At 54.0% G+C, this 15,895-nt stretch overlaps 1 protein-coding gene across 1 annotated transcript; it reads left to right on the forward strand.

Moving 5' to 3' along the window:
* Positions 1-7,770: 7,770 nt before the first annotated feature.
* On the forward strand, positions 7,771-9,209 carry Ccl17 (C-C motif chemokine ligand 17). Its single transcript, XM_046435279.2, has 3 exons — positions 7,771-7,911; positions 8,417-8,534; positions 8,921-9,209. Exons 1-3 carry the CDS (start codon positions 7,842-7,844, stop codon positions 9,039-9,041), a joined length of 309 nt encoding a protein of 102 aa, XP_046291235.1. The 5' UTR covers positions 7,771-7,841; the 3' UTR covers positions 9,042-9,209.
* The last annotated feature ends 6,686 nt before the right edge of the window (positions 9,210-15,895 follow it).

Consider the following 15,895-nt stretch of genomic DNA (forward strand, 5'->3'; position numbering starts at 1 on the left):
CTGAGCCACACGGCCACCTTCCCACCCAGATCCCGCTCTGCTGCTGGCAGACCTTCGCCCCTCCCTGCCTTCGCCCGGCCCTCCCTCCCTCCTCCAGAGCGCCCTCTCGGGCCCCTCCTCACAGCCCTGCCTCGCTGCCGCCGCCTCCTCTTGGCAGCCCCCCACGGTTGCCCCAATGGCACCTCCAGATCCTAGAGTCCTCACATCACGGTAACGGTCTCCCCGAGGCCCTGCTCCCAGCGCAGACTCCAGGGCATCCCACCTGGAAGATCCCTTGGAGTCCGATTCATGGCCTGGGGAATGGGGGAGAGAGAAGTCTGGTTAATCCCTGGAAGGAAACCACCTTAGGACTGTCCCTGGGGGCTGGGGACATAGCTCAGTTGGCAGAGTGCTTGCCTCGCATGCATAAGGCCCTGGGTTCCATCCCCAGCACCAAAAAATAAAAAAGAATGTCCCTGGGCTTTGCTGTGTCCCGCGTAAGGCCGGAAGGCCCTGCCCAGCCGTCTCACCTCTCCTTCCTTGAGTGTTCGGCACCTTCCCTCCTACTTGCCTTTGCCAAGTGGGGCCTCCTGTGAAAAGCCTGCCCTCCCCTCTGGGTAGGAATCCCACCTACCAGGCCAGCCCACCAGCACCTCCTCCAGGCAGCCCTCCAAGATCTGCTGGCCAGAAGCAACTTTCCACCCTGTGCCCTACATGTCCCCAGGAAGGGCCAGGCTTTGCACGCCCCCCACACATGGTGAACCCCTCAAGGGCGGAGGCTGCACCGGGTCCCTGCAGCCCCAGGGTGCCCCAGGTGGCCCCAGGGTGCCCCAGGTGGCTGGGTGTGCTGCTCTGCTCGGCTCCCAGCCTGGCAGCCTGCACCAGCCCAGAGCTAGTCTAGAACCTTCTGCTCCAGCTCCTATGACTGTTCCCTGGAAGGCCAGGGGAATTTGGGTCCTTCTGCAGAAAAGTCCTGAGTGTGCAGGAGGACAAAGGGGACACAGAAGCCACACAGGGAGTTTCCCCTGCGGGCCTTGGACTGCTTTGCTGCTGGTCATGCCACGGTAGACACTTGCTGTTACTGGCATAGGACAGCATTTGGTGACCTCTGCAGCAGGACAAAAGTCACTGGGCAGAGGGCATGGTGAGCAACGAGGACCCAGAGGCACGGCACCCCTGAGGGGTAGACCAGCGGGGACAGCTTCCTCGTGCTCCTCCTGGGACCCAGGCCTCTACCCCTTCCCCAGCCTCCCCGCCTCTCCCTGCTCCACAGGATGGGGAGCCATTGGGAGCTCCTCCCGTGCCATGGGAAGTGCACCAGGCATGTGCACCCCAAGAACACCCCCTTCCTTGCCCTCCCCCCTGTTCCTGTGCAAATGGAAGCCCCTCACTACTGTCCCCACTCAGCACAGGAGGGAGGACCCAGCCAAGACAGGCTGTAGGGTAGGCAGGACTTCCCCCGGGCTGTGGCCTGGGGAGGGGGCACAGTTAGGATCCCCAGCAGCTGATGCGACTCCAAGGGAAGCAGAGAAATGCTGGTGTCAGGCTGGCCAAGGGAAGGCTCCCGTCCTTTCTGGACCTATTGTCTATCTGCCCCTGTGGGTGATTAAATGGAGACCCAAGCGGGCCTGTGAGCTGCCAGGGGTCACACTGCAAGGCTGTGACAGGGGACGCTGCCCCAGGAGGTTCTGCCATGGGCAGGTACATCCCCTCCCCAGGAACTGCCCCAGGCCCAGCCTCCTGGCGTGCTCTGTGGGGTGCTGAGGAGGCCTGGCCTTGATTGCCCTGGTGGACAGGGGACCGACTGGCATGCAGTGATGCTGTGGCCGAGGCTGTACCCCAAGAGCTCTGCCTGGGGGTCCTGGAAATGCCAGGGCCTGCACTGGCTGGACCCTGACCAGGTGTCCAGGGCAGACTCCAGGGGACAGCTTTGCTTCGGACGAGTAGCGTCTCAACGCCCTGCATTCCACCCCATCCGAGGGCATCCCCGATCCCCAAAGCATACGTGTGGCCTGAATGGTGACTAAAGCCCAGCCGGACCCAGGCCTTCTGTGCTCAGGGCCCAGCCTGGGGGAGGACAAAGCCGCTCCGGGCCTTTGGGTCTCAGGCCTCTCTCAGAGTCAGATGGAGCGTGGCTTCCGGCAGGGTGGCGCCAGGGCCCTGTGCGTGCAGCCTGAGGACCTCTCCTGGCACTGAAGCTCTTCCCTGGCCCAGGGAAGGAGCCCGCCCACTTGGCCTCTGCACAGGGCATGAAGGAATCGCCAACTTGCCTGGATTAAGAGTTGCTAAGATGAAGAGGCTTCTGGGTACATCAGGGAGGGCATTTCTAGGAATGTCTCTGTGCATTGGGGAAAAGGCAGTGATCAGACCCTTCAGGGACTATTAGGCTCAGGCTCTGAATGGCTGTTAATTCTGGGAGACCCAGAACATGATGGTGGCCCTCCAGTAAAGGTAGGGGGTCTTGGGGTTTGGGTGATCAATGGAGATTTGGTCAAGGTCGGACTCACAGTAGAACCAGTGGGTCCCAAATTCATCCTGTGGTTACTTCCCCCATTCAGGATAGATATCCTTAGCACTTGGCAAACCCTCACCTAGGTTAAACCAAGTGAGGGCTATTATGCTGGAAAAGACCAAATGGAAGCCTCTGGAGTTGCCGATACCTGGGAAAATAATGAATCAAAAGCAGAAAGCAATAGCGCATCCCTGGCGGGGTTACAGATCAGTGCCACCATCGAGGGGAGGGGTGTGATCCCACCACATCCCCATTCAGCTCTCCTATTTGGTCTGTGCAGGAGACAGCCGGGAGAATGGCGTGTCTCCAATCGCTGCTGCTGTACAAGCTGTGGTTTCTTTGCTTGAGCAGATGAATCCATCTCCTCATACCTGGTATGCAGCTGCGGATCTGGCGAGTGCTTTTTTCTCCACCCCTGTGCCTAAGGACCACCAGAAGCAATTTGCTTTCAGCTGTCAAGGCCAGAATATACCTGCACGGTCCTTCCTCAGGGGTATGTTAGCTCTCCAGCCCTGGTCACAGCTTAGTTCACAGAGATCTCTTTTTTTGTAGGGGGGGTACCAGGGATTAAACTCAGGGGCACTCCACCACCGAGCCACATCCCCAACCCTATTTTGTATTTTATTTAGAGACAGGTTCTCACTGAGTTGTTTAGCACCTCACTTTTGCTGAGGCTGGCTTTGAACTTGGGATCCTCCTGCCTCAGCCTCCTGAGCTGCTGGGATTACAGGTGTGCACTACCACTCCTGGTAGTTCACAGAGATCTTGATCACCATTCTCTTCCATGAGGTATCATGTGGGTCCTTTACGTGGATGACGTATATGGGTTGGACCTACTTAGCAAGAGGTAGCCACCACTCTGGACTTGCTAGTGAAGCATTTGTGTATCAGAGGATGGGAAATAAATCCCACTAGAATTCAAGGGTCTTCAACCTCAGTAAGGTTTCTAGGAGGCCTATGTGTGGGCCTGCGCGACACCCCTCCTAAGGCAGAGTTGCAGCATCTGGCCCCTCCTGCAGACACAGGAAGCACAGCCCCTGGTGGGCCTATTTGAACTTTGGAGGCAGCATGGTCCTCACTTGGGTGGGTCACTTTGGCCCCACTACTGGGCGATTCCAAAACCTGTTTGTTTCCAGTGTGGCCAGAGCAGGAGGGGGTTCTGAGACTGCTCTGCCCCTCGGGCCCTATAACCTGCAGACCCAATTGTGCTGGAGGTGTCGTGGCAGACAGGGACGCTGTCTGGAGCCTTTTGCAAGCCCCCGTAGGTGAATCACAGAGGAGACCGTTGGGATCTGGGAGCAAGGTCCTGCCATCATCTGCAGACAACTACTCTCCCTTTGAGAAATAGCCCTTGACCTGAGACTGGGCCTTAGAGGAAACTGAGCACTTGACCATGGGCCACCACGTTACTATGGGACCTGAGCTGCCCCTCATGAACCAGGGTTATCGGACCCGCCAAGCCATGGAGTTGGACGGGCAGGGCAGCACTCCATCATCCAGTGAAAGGGGCACAGTCTTAGCTTTTGTACTCCTGGGACAAGAACAATTTTAGAGGAGGAAAGGTTCATTTAGGGGCTCACAGTTTCAGAGGTCTCAGTCCATAGACAGCTGGCTCCATCCCCCAGGGCTTGAGGTGAGACAGGACACCAAGGCTGAAGAGTGTGTGTGTCGAGGGGGGGGGGGCAGCTCACGTGATGATCAGAGAGCAGAGAGACTCCACTCTCCAGATCCAAAATAGATACCCCAGAGCCACCCCCAATGCCACCTCCTCCAGCCACAGCCCACATCCTCCAGTCACCACTGTTATCCCATCAGGGGACTGAGTCACTGATGGGGCTAAAGCTCAAAACCCGATCATCTCACCTCTGAATGTTCTTGCCTTGCTCACACATGAGCTTTAGGACGACACCTCACATCCAAACCATAGCAGGTACATACAGGCACCAGATCGTCCCAAAGGCACGAACAGGCTGCACCACGTGGCCCAGTGCCCATGGCTCCTACTCCTGCTACAATGCCTCTGTCCCCCAGCATGTGCCTATGGCCTCCTGGGGTGTCCCTTATGATCAGTTGACAAAGGAAGAGAAGGCTAGGTCTGGTTTCCAGAAAGGCACCCCCTGGAAGTGGACAGCTGCAGCACTACTGTCCCTTTCTGGGACGACCCTGAAGGACAGTTGTGGAGGGAAATCTTCACAATGGGCAGTTTTGCACAGTGAACCTGGTAGTACATTTTGCTTGGAAGGAAAAAGGATCAGATGTCAACTGTGTACTGATTCACGCGCTGCAATTTGGATAGTGGTCAGGGACCTGGAAAGGTCATGATTGGAAAATGGATGACATTTGGGGAAGAGGTATGTGCTTAGAGCTTTATGAACGGACAAAGGATGTGAAGATATTTGTGTCCCATGTGAATACTCACCATAAGGTGGCCTCAGCAGAGAAGGACTTTAATAATCAAGTGGTTAGGATGGCGGGTCTGTGGATAGCAGTCAACCTCTTCCTGGCCACCCCTGACATGGTCCAATGGGCTCATGAACAAAGGGGTCACGGTGGCAGGGACGGTGGTTATGCCTGGGCTCAGCAGCATGGGCTTCCACTCACCGAGGCTGACCTGGCTACAGCCCCTGCTGAGTGCCCAGTTTGCCTGCAGCAGAGGCTGACCCTCAGTCCCTGATGTGCCATCATTCCTGGTAGCAACCTGGTGGCAGGTTGACTGTGTTGGACCACTTCCATCATGGAAGGGGCAGTGGTCTGTCCTTACTGGGACGGATGCTCGTTCTGGGTATGAATTTGCCTTTCCTGCACGTAGTGCTTCCGCCCAAGCCACCATCCAGGGACTTCCAGAACGCCTCATCCACTGTCCTGGTGTCCCACCCCATTCGCAGCCCAAGAAGTGGGGCAATGGCTCCTGCTCAGGGGATTCACTGGTCTTCCCATGTCCCCATCATCCTGAAGCAGCGGGTTTGATAGAATGGCCTTCTTTTTTAATCTTTTTTTTTTCAGTTGTTGATGGACGTTTATTTTATTTATTTGTATGCAGTGCTGAGAATCGAACGCAGTGCCTCACACATAGCTAGGCAATCGCTCTATCACTGAGCCCCAACTCCAGCCCCCTGGACTGGCCTTTGAAGATGAAGTTACAGTGCCAGCCAGGTGGAGTGTCCTGCAGGGCTGGAGCCAGGTTCTCCCGAAGGCTGTGTATACTCTGCATCAGCGTCTGCTACAGGGTCCCGTCTCTCCCGTGGCTAGGATCACGGGTCCAGAAATCAAGGGGTGGCGATGGGAATGGGACCACTCCCCTCTATCCCTAGGGACCCGTAGCATCTGCTTACTGTCCCCGCAACAGTATGCTCTGCTGGCCTAGAAGCCTCAGTTCCAGGAGGAGGCATGCTTCTCCCAGGAGGCACCACAGGACTTCATTAAATGGAGAGTCGAGACTTCCCTGGCCACTTTGGGCTCCTCGTGCCCCAGAGTCAACAGGCTAAGAAAGGAGTTGTGGTGCTGCGGGGGTGTGGGGGACTGATCCAGATGACCAAGGGGAGATGGACTACTACCACAGCGGAGGCCAGGAGGGGCGCTCCTGGAGCACAGGAGACCCCGGGGCGTCCCCTGCTATTATCACGTCCTTTACCAAGGTCAGTGGGAAACCACAGCCACCCTCTGCAGGCAGGATGACTGGCAGGAGACCTCCAGGAACGAAGGCGTGGGTCACACCTCCAGGTAAAGAAGCCAGACCTGCTGAGGTGCTTGCCGAGGGCCCAGGAAATACAGAGTGGGTGGTAGAAGATAGTGATCTATTTACACGGCCATGCCACCTGTCACAGAAGCAAGGGCTGTAATGGTCATGCATATTTCTTTCCCACTCTGTTAAGAATGTTTGTGCACATGTACACATGCATTCAATAGACATGTGACCGTCCCCTTTTATTCCTCATTTTGTAATGTAATGTTGGTTGACTTAACTTCAGTACTCAAAATGATAGTACATCTACATTAGAGTATTTATGTTGTGGGGTGTCAGAAAAGCATGCATTAGTCAAGAAAAAAAATTTTCCCTCCTGTTCTGGGGAAGGAACTACTGTATTTTTAGTTGTATGAAGAAAAGTTATGTCATTTTGGGTGGAATTATGGCCTTGCTGTTGTGTTTATTTGGAGATTAGATGTGATGTAAAGATGTTTGGGTGTCAAGTTGACAAGGGTTGGACTTGTGATAGTTAATCTTTGTCAACTTGATTGGATGAAGAGATAACTAAGACCAGTGGTTTGGGAGGCTGAGGCAGGAGGATCATGAGTTTGAAGTCAACCTCAGCAACTTAGTGAGGCCTTAAACAAACTGGTGAGATCCCATCTCTAAATAAAATATTAAAAAGGGCTGGGGATGTAGTTCAGTGGTCAAATGCCCCTGGGTTCAATCCTTGGTACCAGAGAGAGAGAGAGAGAGAGAGAGAGAGAGAGAGAGGCCTAAGTTTAGGAGGCTTCTGGACGTGTTGGTGTGTTTCTAGGAATGATTGGCATGTGGGACACCAAACTGAGGGACAGACCCTCCCTAAGTGTGGGCAGCACCGACCAACAGGTAGGGACCTTGAAGGAACAAAATGTTAGAAGAACTAGGAAGCAGGTGCAGACACAAGCTCCGTTCTTCTTGAGCAGGTGCTTGGTGGCTGCTGCGGTCACCTGAGGACTGCAGTCTCCAGCTCGCTCACCTTCCAAAGCAGACTCTGACCAGCGACCCCCCCAGGGAGTTTCCAGGCCTTCGGTCCTGGACTCCGGCTGCATCCTTGGTCCCCCCTGGTTCTGAGGCTCCAGCTCCTTCGACTGAGCAGCTGCTGCTCCCTCCACCTCTCCAGCCTGTGGGCGGCCATTGTGGACTGTCCAGCTGCTGCCCATGTAAGCTCTTTTTATTCTCTTCTGAGTGTGTGTGCGTATATACATACAGATGTATTTCTATGTCGATGGATACTGTGGCTGTTCCTCTAGAGAGCCCATCTAACACCACCCGTGCAGACGGGGCAGGAGCAAGCCCAGCCTCTTGGCTCTGCTGATAGAGGAACCAAGAAATGTCCTCTTTGAAAGGAGAAGTGTGTCACTGCTCTAGCCCCCGGACACATGTACCCCACCTCTGTCCCCATTTGAATGTCCATTCTCTGGAAAGCCACAAACATTCCAAGACTGGACTTCTACTGAATCATCTCCAATTCTTTGAATTACCCTGGTCTAGGAAGGGTGTGGAGGCAGGCAGCAGGAGGCGGGGCAAGACCCCCAAAGAGGTTAAATAGGTCACTTGCATGCTTGGCTCTCACCCAATCTCCCCTGAGACAGGCACCAGACCTTCTCCTGGGCTCCTGGCACCATGTCGCCCCTGAAGACCCTGCTGCTGGCCGCCCTCCTCCTCGGGGCTTCTCTGCAGAGCATCCATGCAGGTGAGAGCAGGGCACAGGTGGCCTGGGAAGGGGCAGGCATCTCAGCTGCAGTGGCCAGGAGGACCGGGCTGGGCTGTGCGTTACAGTGCAGAGAGGATCATCCTCTAAGCTGTCTGCTTTATTGGTGGGTTTCATGTACAATGAGGGAAACAGCATAGAGACAGCAGAATTGTTTCCAAGAACACGAGAAGATGTAAAATATTTTTATAATAATGATATCTTGTAAACTATAAAATATTCAGTTGAGAAAGCTGAAATAAAGGTCGCTAGGTAGAGACACACACAGGTGCACACAGAGATACACACAGATAAAGAGATACACACATATACCAGACCCCCCACGGCACACGAGGCCTCACAGGTGCACACACACTAGGGACAAGGTGCCCCCGGACCCACGAACATGGACCCAACCCAGACAGAGGCACGGGGACACGTATGCAGTCACCATGTGCGGACCCCCTGCCAGACCCTGGGGTCACCCTGGCTCCTGCTGTCTCCCTAGCTCGAGCCACCAACGTGGGCCGGGAGTGCTGCATGGAGTTCTTCACGGGGGCCATTCCCATCAGAAAGCTGGTGACCTGGTACAGAACCTCAGCCGAGTGTCCCAAGGATGCCATTGTGTAAGTCCCCTCTGCCCACTGCTGCTCCTGGGACTGTGCATGGGAGCAGGTGGCGGGCTGCTGGCGCTCCAGGGATGGCCAGGGAGCAAGGAGGAGAGGGCGCCCTTCCTCCCGTCGACCAGCAGCCTGCCCCAGGGGCAGCGGCACAGCCTGTCTGAGGGGCCAGTCAGTGGCCATGCAGTCCTTCCCTGTCCTGACCCTGAGCTGGTGGGGACAGCTGAGCCCCAGGCCCTTCCTCTGCTTCCCAGGCTCTAGGGGGTCTGAGCACAGGTGGTCTGAGGGGTGGGCGCCAGGTCCTGCAGCCCTGGCTCCCCGGGAGGGCTGTGACCGAGGTGGGGTCCTGAGAGTGTGGAGACCACTGAGCCTGTGGCTTCCCCTCCCTGCAGGCTTGTCACCACCCAGGGCAAGTCCATCTGTTCGGACCCCAAGGACAGGCACGTGAAGAAGGCAGTTAGACTCTTGCAGAGACTTGTGAAGTCACCTGGCCCCATCACCCAGAAGCCCTGATTTCCTCCGGACCATTTGGAGACTTCCAGTGTGGGAGTTCACCACCCCAACCCGGAGCCCCGGGCCCAGGAGGCCTCACAAGGACAAAGGGGAGGAGTCAGGGGACCCTGGCTCCTTTGCTGGACTGAAGCCGCGGGCATGAAAGCCCTGAATAAAGTCTCCTCCCCAGCCTGGGTCAGTGTCTTCTGTCCCCACCGCACAGCCCACACTTCCACTCCTGCCTTCACTGAGCGAGGGTCCTCAGAGGACCCTGGGCCCCGGCCTGCCCAGGTCACAAAGGGAAACGGAGGCCGACGGGGGCGTGGCCGCTGCAGACCAAGCAGAGGCGAGGGGAGGACCTGGGAGGGCGGGGCGGCAGGTGTGGGCGGAGCAGGGCGCGGGTGGCCGGGAGGACAGCCCCAGCCCCTGGCTGTCCCTCTTGTCTGCTGTATGTGCCGGCAGGTGGGGGTCCTGGGCAGGCTCGGGGGGATTCTTTCCCGTCTTCTGTGCCCCCGAGTCTCCCAGTCGCCCCCTCTAGCCAGCCGCTGTCTGGCCACACGCGGCGCTGAGCTGGGGCTTCTCGTTCCGCATGGGATTCTCCTGCAAGTGCCGGGAGCTCCCTGGCGCGAGGGGACAGGGAGGGCAGTTCCGGCAGCTCTGGCCCCGTCGCCCCTACCGCTCAGCCCCCGGCGCCCACTGCACCCGCGAGCCCTGGGAGATCCGCACGGCCAGCGCCCTGCCTGCCCTCCCCTCTCAAACTGCAGCCCCAGCCCCTCCTGCTCCACTTCACCACCACCCCCTCCAGTCCCCAGGCAGGCTGGCCCAGGGACCCACAGTTCCTCCCGACTCCAGCGGACCCCACCCCCGCCCCACTCAGCGCAGCCCAGTCCGAGCAGAGCCGCTGCCCCAACCTCACGCCCTCTGGATCCCCTCCAGCTCCCAGGGGCTGCTGTGGCGCCGCCCCTGGTGCAGGGTCGCTCTCCCAGTGATGCCCCTGTGTGCCTGTCAGTCTCAACTCCTGCATTACAGCAGGAGCAGGAGCCACTCTGGGAACCCACGTGTATTCTTAAGGATGAGATGGGCACAGGAGCCTCTGGTCACCCCACCCCCAGGCCCCTCTGCCCAGGCCCAGCTCAAGACTGGGACACCGTGGGAAGGAAGGAAAAGAGTTAGGGTCTCTGCATTCCGGTTTTACCACTCACCCAGCCAGCTTCTCTGTCTGGGACCTCGTGAGGGGACAGAAGCGTTGCATATTCCTCTCCCTAGGACAGGCGATGTTTGGCCCGGCTGCTATCAGGAGGTTTTTGTTTGTTTATTTGGTTTTTTGTTGTTGTTTGGTTTTGTGTGTGTGTGTGTGTTTGCTTGCTCCCTGCTGCCCCCTTATGGCCACGGAATGGGGGAATAATCTAAAAAAGAGGGAAGGCAAGGAGGATCCCCTAAATCAGCATGGAGGGCAAGGCTAAGGCCTGGACCCCTGCAAGCCAGAGCCAGGATCTCAGCATTGCAAACTTTTCTCAAAAGAATCAAGATTCTCAAACCCCCAAGGTGAACTAGAGAGCTGCTGGAGGCTGTGGGAGAGGGGACCCTTGAAAGTGAGTGAGCAAGGCGTTGCTTCAAGGTCACTGGGCAGGGAAGAGGTGGAGCCAGGACAGGCAGCAAAGTGCAGGGTTCCAATCCCAAGTGCTCAGTAGCAGTCTAGGGCATACGGTGGGTGGGGAAAGATGCTACCTTGTTCCTCTGAGGCATTTTGAGGAACTGGGACTTGGTGACTCCCGTGGTTGGTGAGCAGAAGGGAGGGACAGGCAGAGACTGAGGAACAGTGGGGAAGGCACAGTCCCTCTCCTTCTGAAATCCAGCTCCCCGTCAGAGCTCAGTGCAGATGCCGTCTTCTCCAGGAAGCCCTCCCTGGTCTCCTTGGTTGCCTATGCCCCTCCCACTCCTCCAGCCCCCTTGTTTGATCTGTCTGATCTTGGCCACATGCTGCTCATCACCTTAGCAGCTTGGGAATTGGGTTCACCCAATAAGCTCATTGCAGCAGGTATTTGGGTCAGTACGTGACTTGTTTGTAAGTCGGAGGGGTACTCTGTGCACAGTGGACGTTTGATTTATACATTTTCATCAACAGCACCTGGGTGAATTCCGCGAAGGGCACTAGTGGGGAAAGAGAAATTTCTCCCAGAGCCCTAACTACTTGGTTTGAACTGTCCCACTCAGTAAGCGGTGGAAACTAAAATGCGTTGTTCCCTAGGCTCCCCACAGAGGGCGCTCCAGCCCCACAATAAAGTTGGGAGGTTGCGTCTGTGTGAGGTCCAGGCTCCTGCCTCAGGGCTGTCCCCAGGGGGACTTCTGATTGCAGCAGCACAAGGCCTGGGTGCCAGAGGTCAGTAGTTGGCTGGCTTTTCTCCCGAGGGAGCAGAAGAAAGGAAACCACCAAATGCACCGCCTGGGGTTAGCTGGATAGAGAGGAAGAGGGGGATAAGGTTCCTGGGTCTTATTGGGCCACTGACTTCAGAAAAGCCTAGAGCAGAGCCCAGAGCCCTGGGCAGGGGTGTGTTTTCTTAGAATAATTTGCCTAGTTGGCATTAGTTCATCCAAGGTCACATGAATGGCTAAGGTGGTTTATACTGACAGCTTTCATGGGTGTCCAAAATTATAGCCGGGTGCAGTTCCAGCTACTGCGGGGGCTGAAGCAGGATGATCACTTGAGCCCAGAGGTTCAAGGCTAGTCTGGCCAACATAGCAAGGGTATGCCTCAAAGAAAAAAAAAATCATAAACCCTCCAACTAATCCTGACTCCAGACCCCCAACATCTCCTTTATCAAAGTTTCTTATCTCTAAGTCCCCCAGGCTAGGGATAGCCCATGGCCCAGGGCCCTCTGGAACCACTCAAGCCCCCAGTCCTAAGCTCCTTCCTGCCCTGCCTTGCCTTTCCCCTGGAGGCACCACACAGACAGCGACCCAGGCCTTCCTCTGGCTCCTGTGGCCTCCTGGCCAGACTCAGTGTGTCCCCGCGTGGCCCTGCGTGGTGACGCATGCCCTCTTCTCTTGGAAAATGTACGTAATCAATTCTTCTTCCCATGTTGGCCTTGTATTGACACCCAATTCCCTCATAGATCAACGTCCCACAGACTCATTTTAACACAAGGGGTCAGGGCCCTGTTTCCAGTCCTTACCCTGCTCTGACTGGCTCAGGCACCTTCCCACATTGGCCTCCCTGCCTGGGACAATGAACTTGGACCTTCATGGCCTGTTTAAAGATGTGCCATCAAAGGGAATCAGTGCCTAGTCGGCTGCTCTTCTGCCTCTCACGTTACACTTAGGGGACCACCACCTTGGGAACCCTGCAGTCCCCCCGCCACACCCTCCTCCAAAGCCACAGCGGTGGTACCAGGATGTAACACTCAGCCAAACAAAGGGGCCTGGGCACTGAGAAGCCGCGAGGTGGTCACATCTGTGTAGTGGGCATGGGGTTTACTCTTGGAGAGATGAAAACGTGGGGAAGTATTGTTTGCACAACGTTGTGAACGTGCTGAATGCCACTGAATTGTTCTTTTTAAATGGTTAGTTTTATGTGAATTTCAACTTTAAAAAAGGACACATTCAGTAGAAGCTCTTACAGGTAGAGGTGTAAAAGAGGCTTGGATGTGACACCCGTTGGCTTCTGCATTCAGAGCTCTTCTGGGGGAGCAGACAACGGAAGGCCGGGGATGGCGGAGTCCCAGCTACACACTTATGTCTAAAGAGAGATCTGGATCCATACAGCAAATCCAGTGTCGTTTGTATCTGCATTTCTCTGGCATTGAAACTTTTCATCATTTAAAAGAAAAAATAAGTTTAAGGAATCCTAGAGGGAAAAAAGAGGAGTGGGTAGGCAGGAGGGGAAGGAAGAAGAGAAGAGGGGCTTCTGGGGTTTCTGGAGCCCAGCAGAAGCCCAGTGAGGTTTCAGGCCATCACAGTCCTGCAGAGGTCAAGGCTGGTGCCAGGTGGTGGGTGGCCAGGGCATTGGGCACTGTGAGCACGGAAGGCTGTACCTGAGGTCACTAAGGGCTGAGAGGGGCTTCTGCCCCTGGAGGCAGCAGGACTCCAGGAGAGCTGTGCCCCATCCCACTGCAGCCCGTCTTCCTCAGCCACTGTGACCAAACAGCCAAGGATGCAAACAAAGTCTTTGGGGACAAAGAGGTTAAGACAACAGGTACAAACCAGAAAATTATAGACTCATAAAAAATTTTTGTTCCACTCATTTATTGATAGTGTCCCACCCTCTGAGTGAGGAGGGGATTTGAGAATTAATGAAGACTCTTGGGACACACACAGACCTCGGTCACACAGGTCTCAGCCACTATATATTACATGGAATAAAACTTTTTCTTTTTTTTTTAAGAGAGAGAGAGAGAATTTTTTAATATTTTTATATTTATTTTTTGGCAGACACAACATCTTTGTTTGAATGTGGTGCTGAGGATCGAACCCGGGCCACACGCATGCCAGGCGAGCACGCTATCGCTTGAACCACATCCCCAGCCCAGGAATAAAACTGTTATGTTCAGCAGGGGACAAACACCCTGTGCCACTTTTTCCTGCAAGCTATACAGCAACTCCTATTTCTGAAAAATTTTCTCAGATGGTCTTTAAATAATTACTCTGATACATTATTATTATTATTTTTTTTGTCTTCAGTGTCTAGTCATTTTCTCAACTGATCATTTTCCCTCTTTATTTATGTTTCATTTTGGCTAATTTTCTTTTTTTTTTCTATTTCTTCAGTTCTTATTTTTCATGATTTCCAAATCTTTTTTATATTTATTTTTTAATTGACACATAAAAATCCTGTGTGCTCATGGGGTATCATGGGGTGCGCTCCTACCTGTAATTTAGGTGTATTTTCTCTTCCTGTCTTCCTGCCACTTCTCAGCACTGCCCGTTCTTCCCTGGCGATGTTTCCAACATTGGCCTCATGTTTGGGACTCATGTTTTTTCACTTCTTGACTCAGATCTGCTGGTTCATCCTCATCACACATCCTTCTGTCTTGCCATTTCCTTGAGCTCTTGTGTCTCTCCACCATGTTTTATGTCTTTGTGTAATGTCTACAAAACTTGGTCTTGCTGGGTGTGGTGGTGCACGCCTGAAATCCCAGAAGCCCGGGAGGCTGAAGCAGGAGGATCTCGAGTTCAGAGCCAGCCTCAGCAATTTAGGGAGGCCTGAGCAACTCTGTGAGATCCTGTCTCTAAATAAAATATAAAATGGGTTGGGGATGGGCTGGGGTTGTGGCTCAGTGGTAGAGTGCTTGCCTTGCACGTGTAAGGAACTGGGTTCAATCCTAAGCACCAAATAAAGGTATTGTGTCCATCTACAACTAAAAAAGAATTAAAAAAATAAAAGGGCTCAGTGGTTAAGCACCCCTGGGTTCAATCTCTGGTACCAAAAAATGTATATATATTTTCTTTTAAAGTTTTTTTTTTTTTTTTTGTCATAGTGTTCATTTGCTTTTGTGTGGTGACATTCTCTCTTGGTTTTCCTTTTATTTATTTATTTATTTTGGTTTGGCGGTGCTGGGGATGGAACCCAGGCCTGGCACATGCTCAGCAAGTGCTCTACTATCTAAGGCTGAGTGACACCCCAGCCCCTCCCTTGGGGACTGTTGTCATTATTACCATGATCATGTGGTGTCTTTACATGGATTCTGTGCTGGCTCCACTTTTTAAATATTCAATGGGATTATAACTGCACCAAATAGTCCCTGTAGGTTCATGTTGGGAGGCATGGGACTTTGTTTTAGCTCATGGACATTTTCCTTAAAACTGAGTTTTATGTTTTCCTATTTTTTTTTAATTAAGTTTTCTATAAATATAACATACAATGAAAAACCAGCCTCTACCTCAGAGCAAAGCCTGTCCAAGGAAGGGACATGACCTTTGTCCTTGGAAAGACCCACAGAGCACTCCTAGGCACATTCCCACCCAGTTGTTTATCTACAAATAACAGGAAAGATCTGCTGCACCAGGTGTCCCTGACTCAGTCAGGCTAAGTGGGGACCCATAGCAATCCCCTAGCAGCCACCAATCAGCATGAGACAGGGAAATACCTGGGATGCCAGATGACCCTCCCAGTAGTTTATGGTGTTGGGAAACCATGTAGTTCAGCACGAACACCCCTCTTGGCTTAAACCAATCAGTTCAAATGAATCCCCCTCTTGTAGTAACCACCCCTACCCAACTTGTTCCCGCCAGTGAATGTGCTAATCATTTTTTAGAGTTGTTATTTGATTTTCCTGCAGTGTGTGATGATTTGCTAAGAGATGCTATGATGTATGTGGGGATCCCTGCCTTCTCCAAAGAATGTATAAAACTGCTGCAAACCCTGGGCTCGGGCCTCTCAGCGTCACCAGTTGCTGTGTGCTCGCAGAGGACTGAGCTAGCTCAAAATAAACACCTCTTTGCTGTTTACATTGATCTTGGTCTCTGGTGGTCTTTTGGGGGTCCCGAATTCGAGCATAACACATAATGTATGTGTAAGGCCAGCGTGGTAGCACATGCCTGCAATTCTAGCTCCTTGGGAGGCCTAGGCAGGAGGATCACATGTTCAAATTCAGCCTCAGTGACTCAGTGAGACCCTGTCTCAATATAAAAATTAAAAAGGGCTGGGGATGTAGCTCAGTGGCAGAGCAATGTTGGGTTCAATCCCCAGTACCACAAAAAACAAATAAGCAAACAGAACCCATAATCCGTGTGTAAGACATACAAGCCAATAACTAACATGGTCTACCACCCAGCTGAACAGAAGCGTCAAGGGCTGGGGTGCAGCTCAGGGGCAGGGCAAGTGCTTAGCATGTGTGAAGCCCTGGGTTCCCTCTCCAGCCCCAAACAAAACGAAGACC

Source organism: Marmota monax, unplaced genomic scaffold (assembly GCF_021218885.2).
Source record: "Marmota monax isolate L192 unplaced genomic scaffold, Marmota_monax_Labrador192_F-V1.1 WCK01_AAM20220418_F8-fsc00024, whole genome shotgun sequence".
In the NCBI taxonomy this organism is placed as follows: Eukaryota; Metazoa; Chordata; class Mammalia; order Rodentia; family Sciuridae; genus Marmota; species Marmota monax.

Bases quoted from the DNA above. Each gene is read 5' to 3' on its own strand.
- Ccl17 (XM_046435279.2), top strand. From the start codon at position 7,842: ATGTCGCCCCTGAAGACCCTGCTGCTGGCCGCCCTCCTCCTCGGGGCT. The intron at 7,912-8,416 runs GTGAGAGCAGGG...CTGTCTCCCTAG, and splicing joins TCTGCAGAGCATCCATGCAG to CTCGAGCCACCAACGTGGGC. The intron at 8,535-8,920 runs GTAAGTCCCCTC...CCCTCCCTGCAG, and splicing joins TGTCCCAAGGATGCCATTGT to GCTTGTCACCACCCAGGGCA.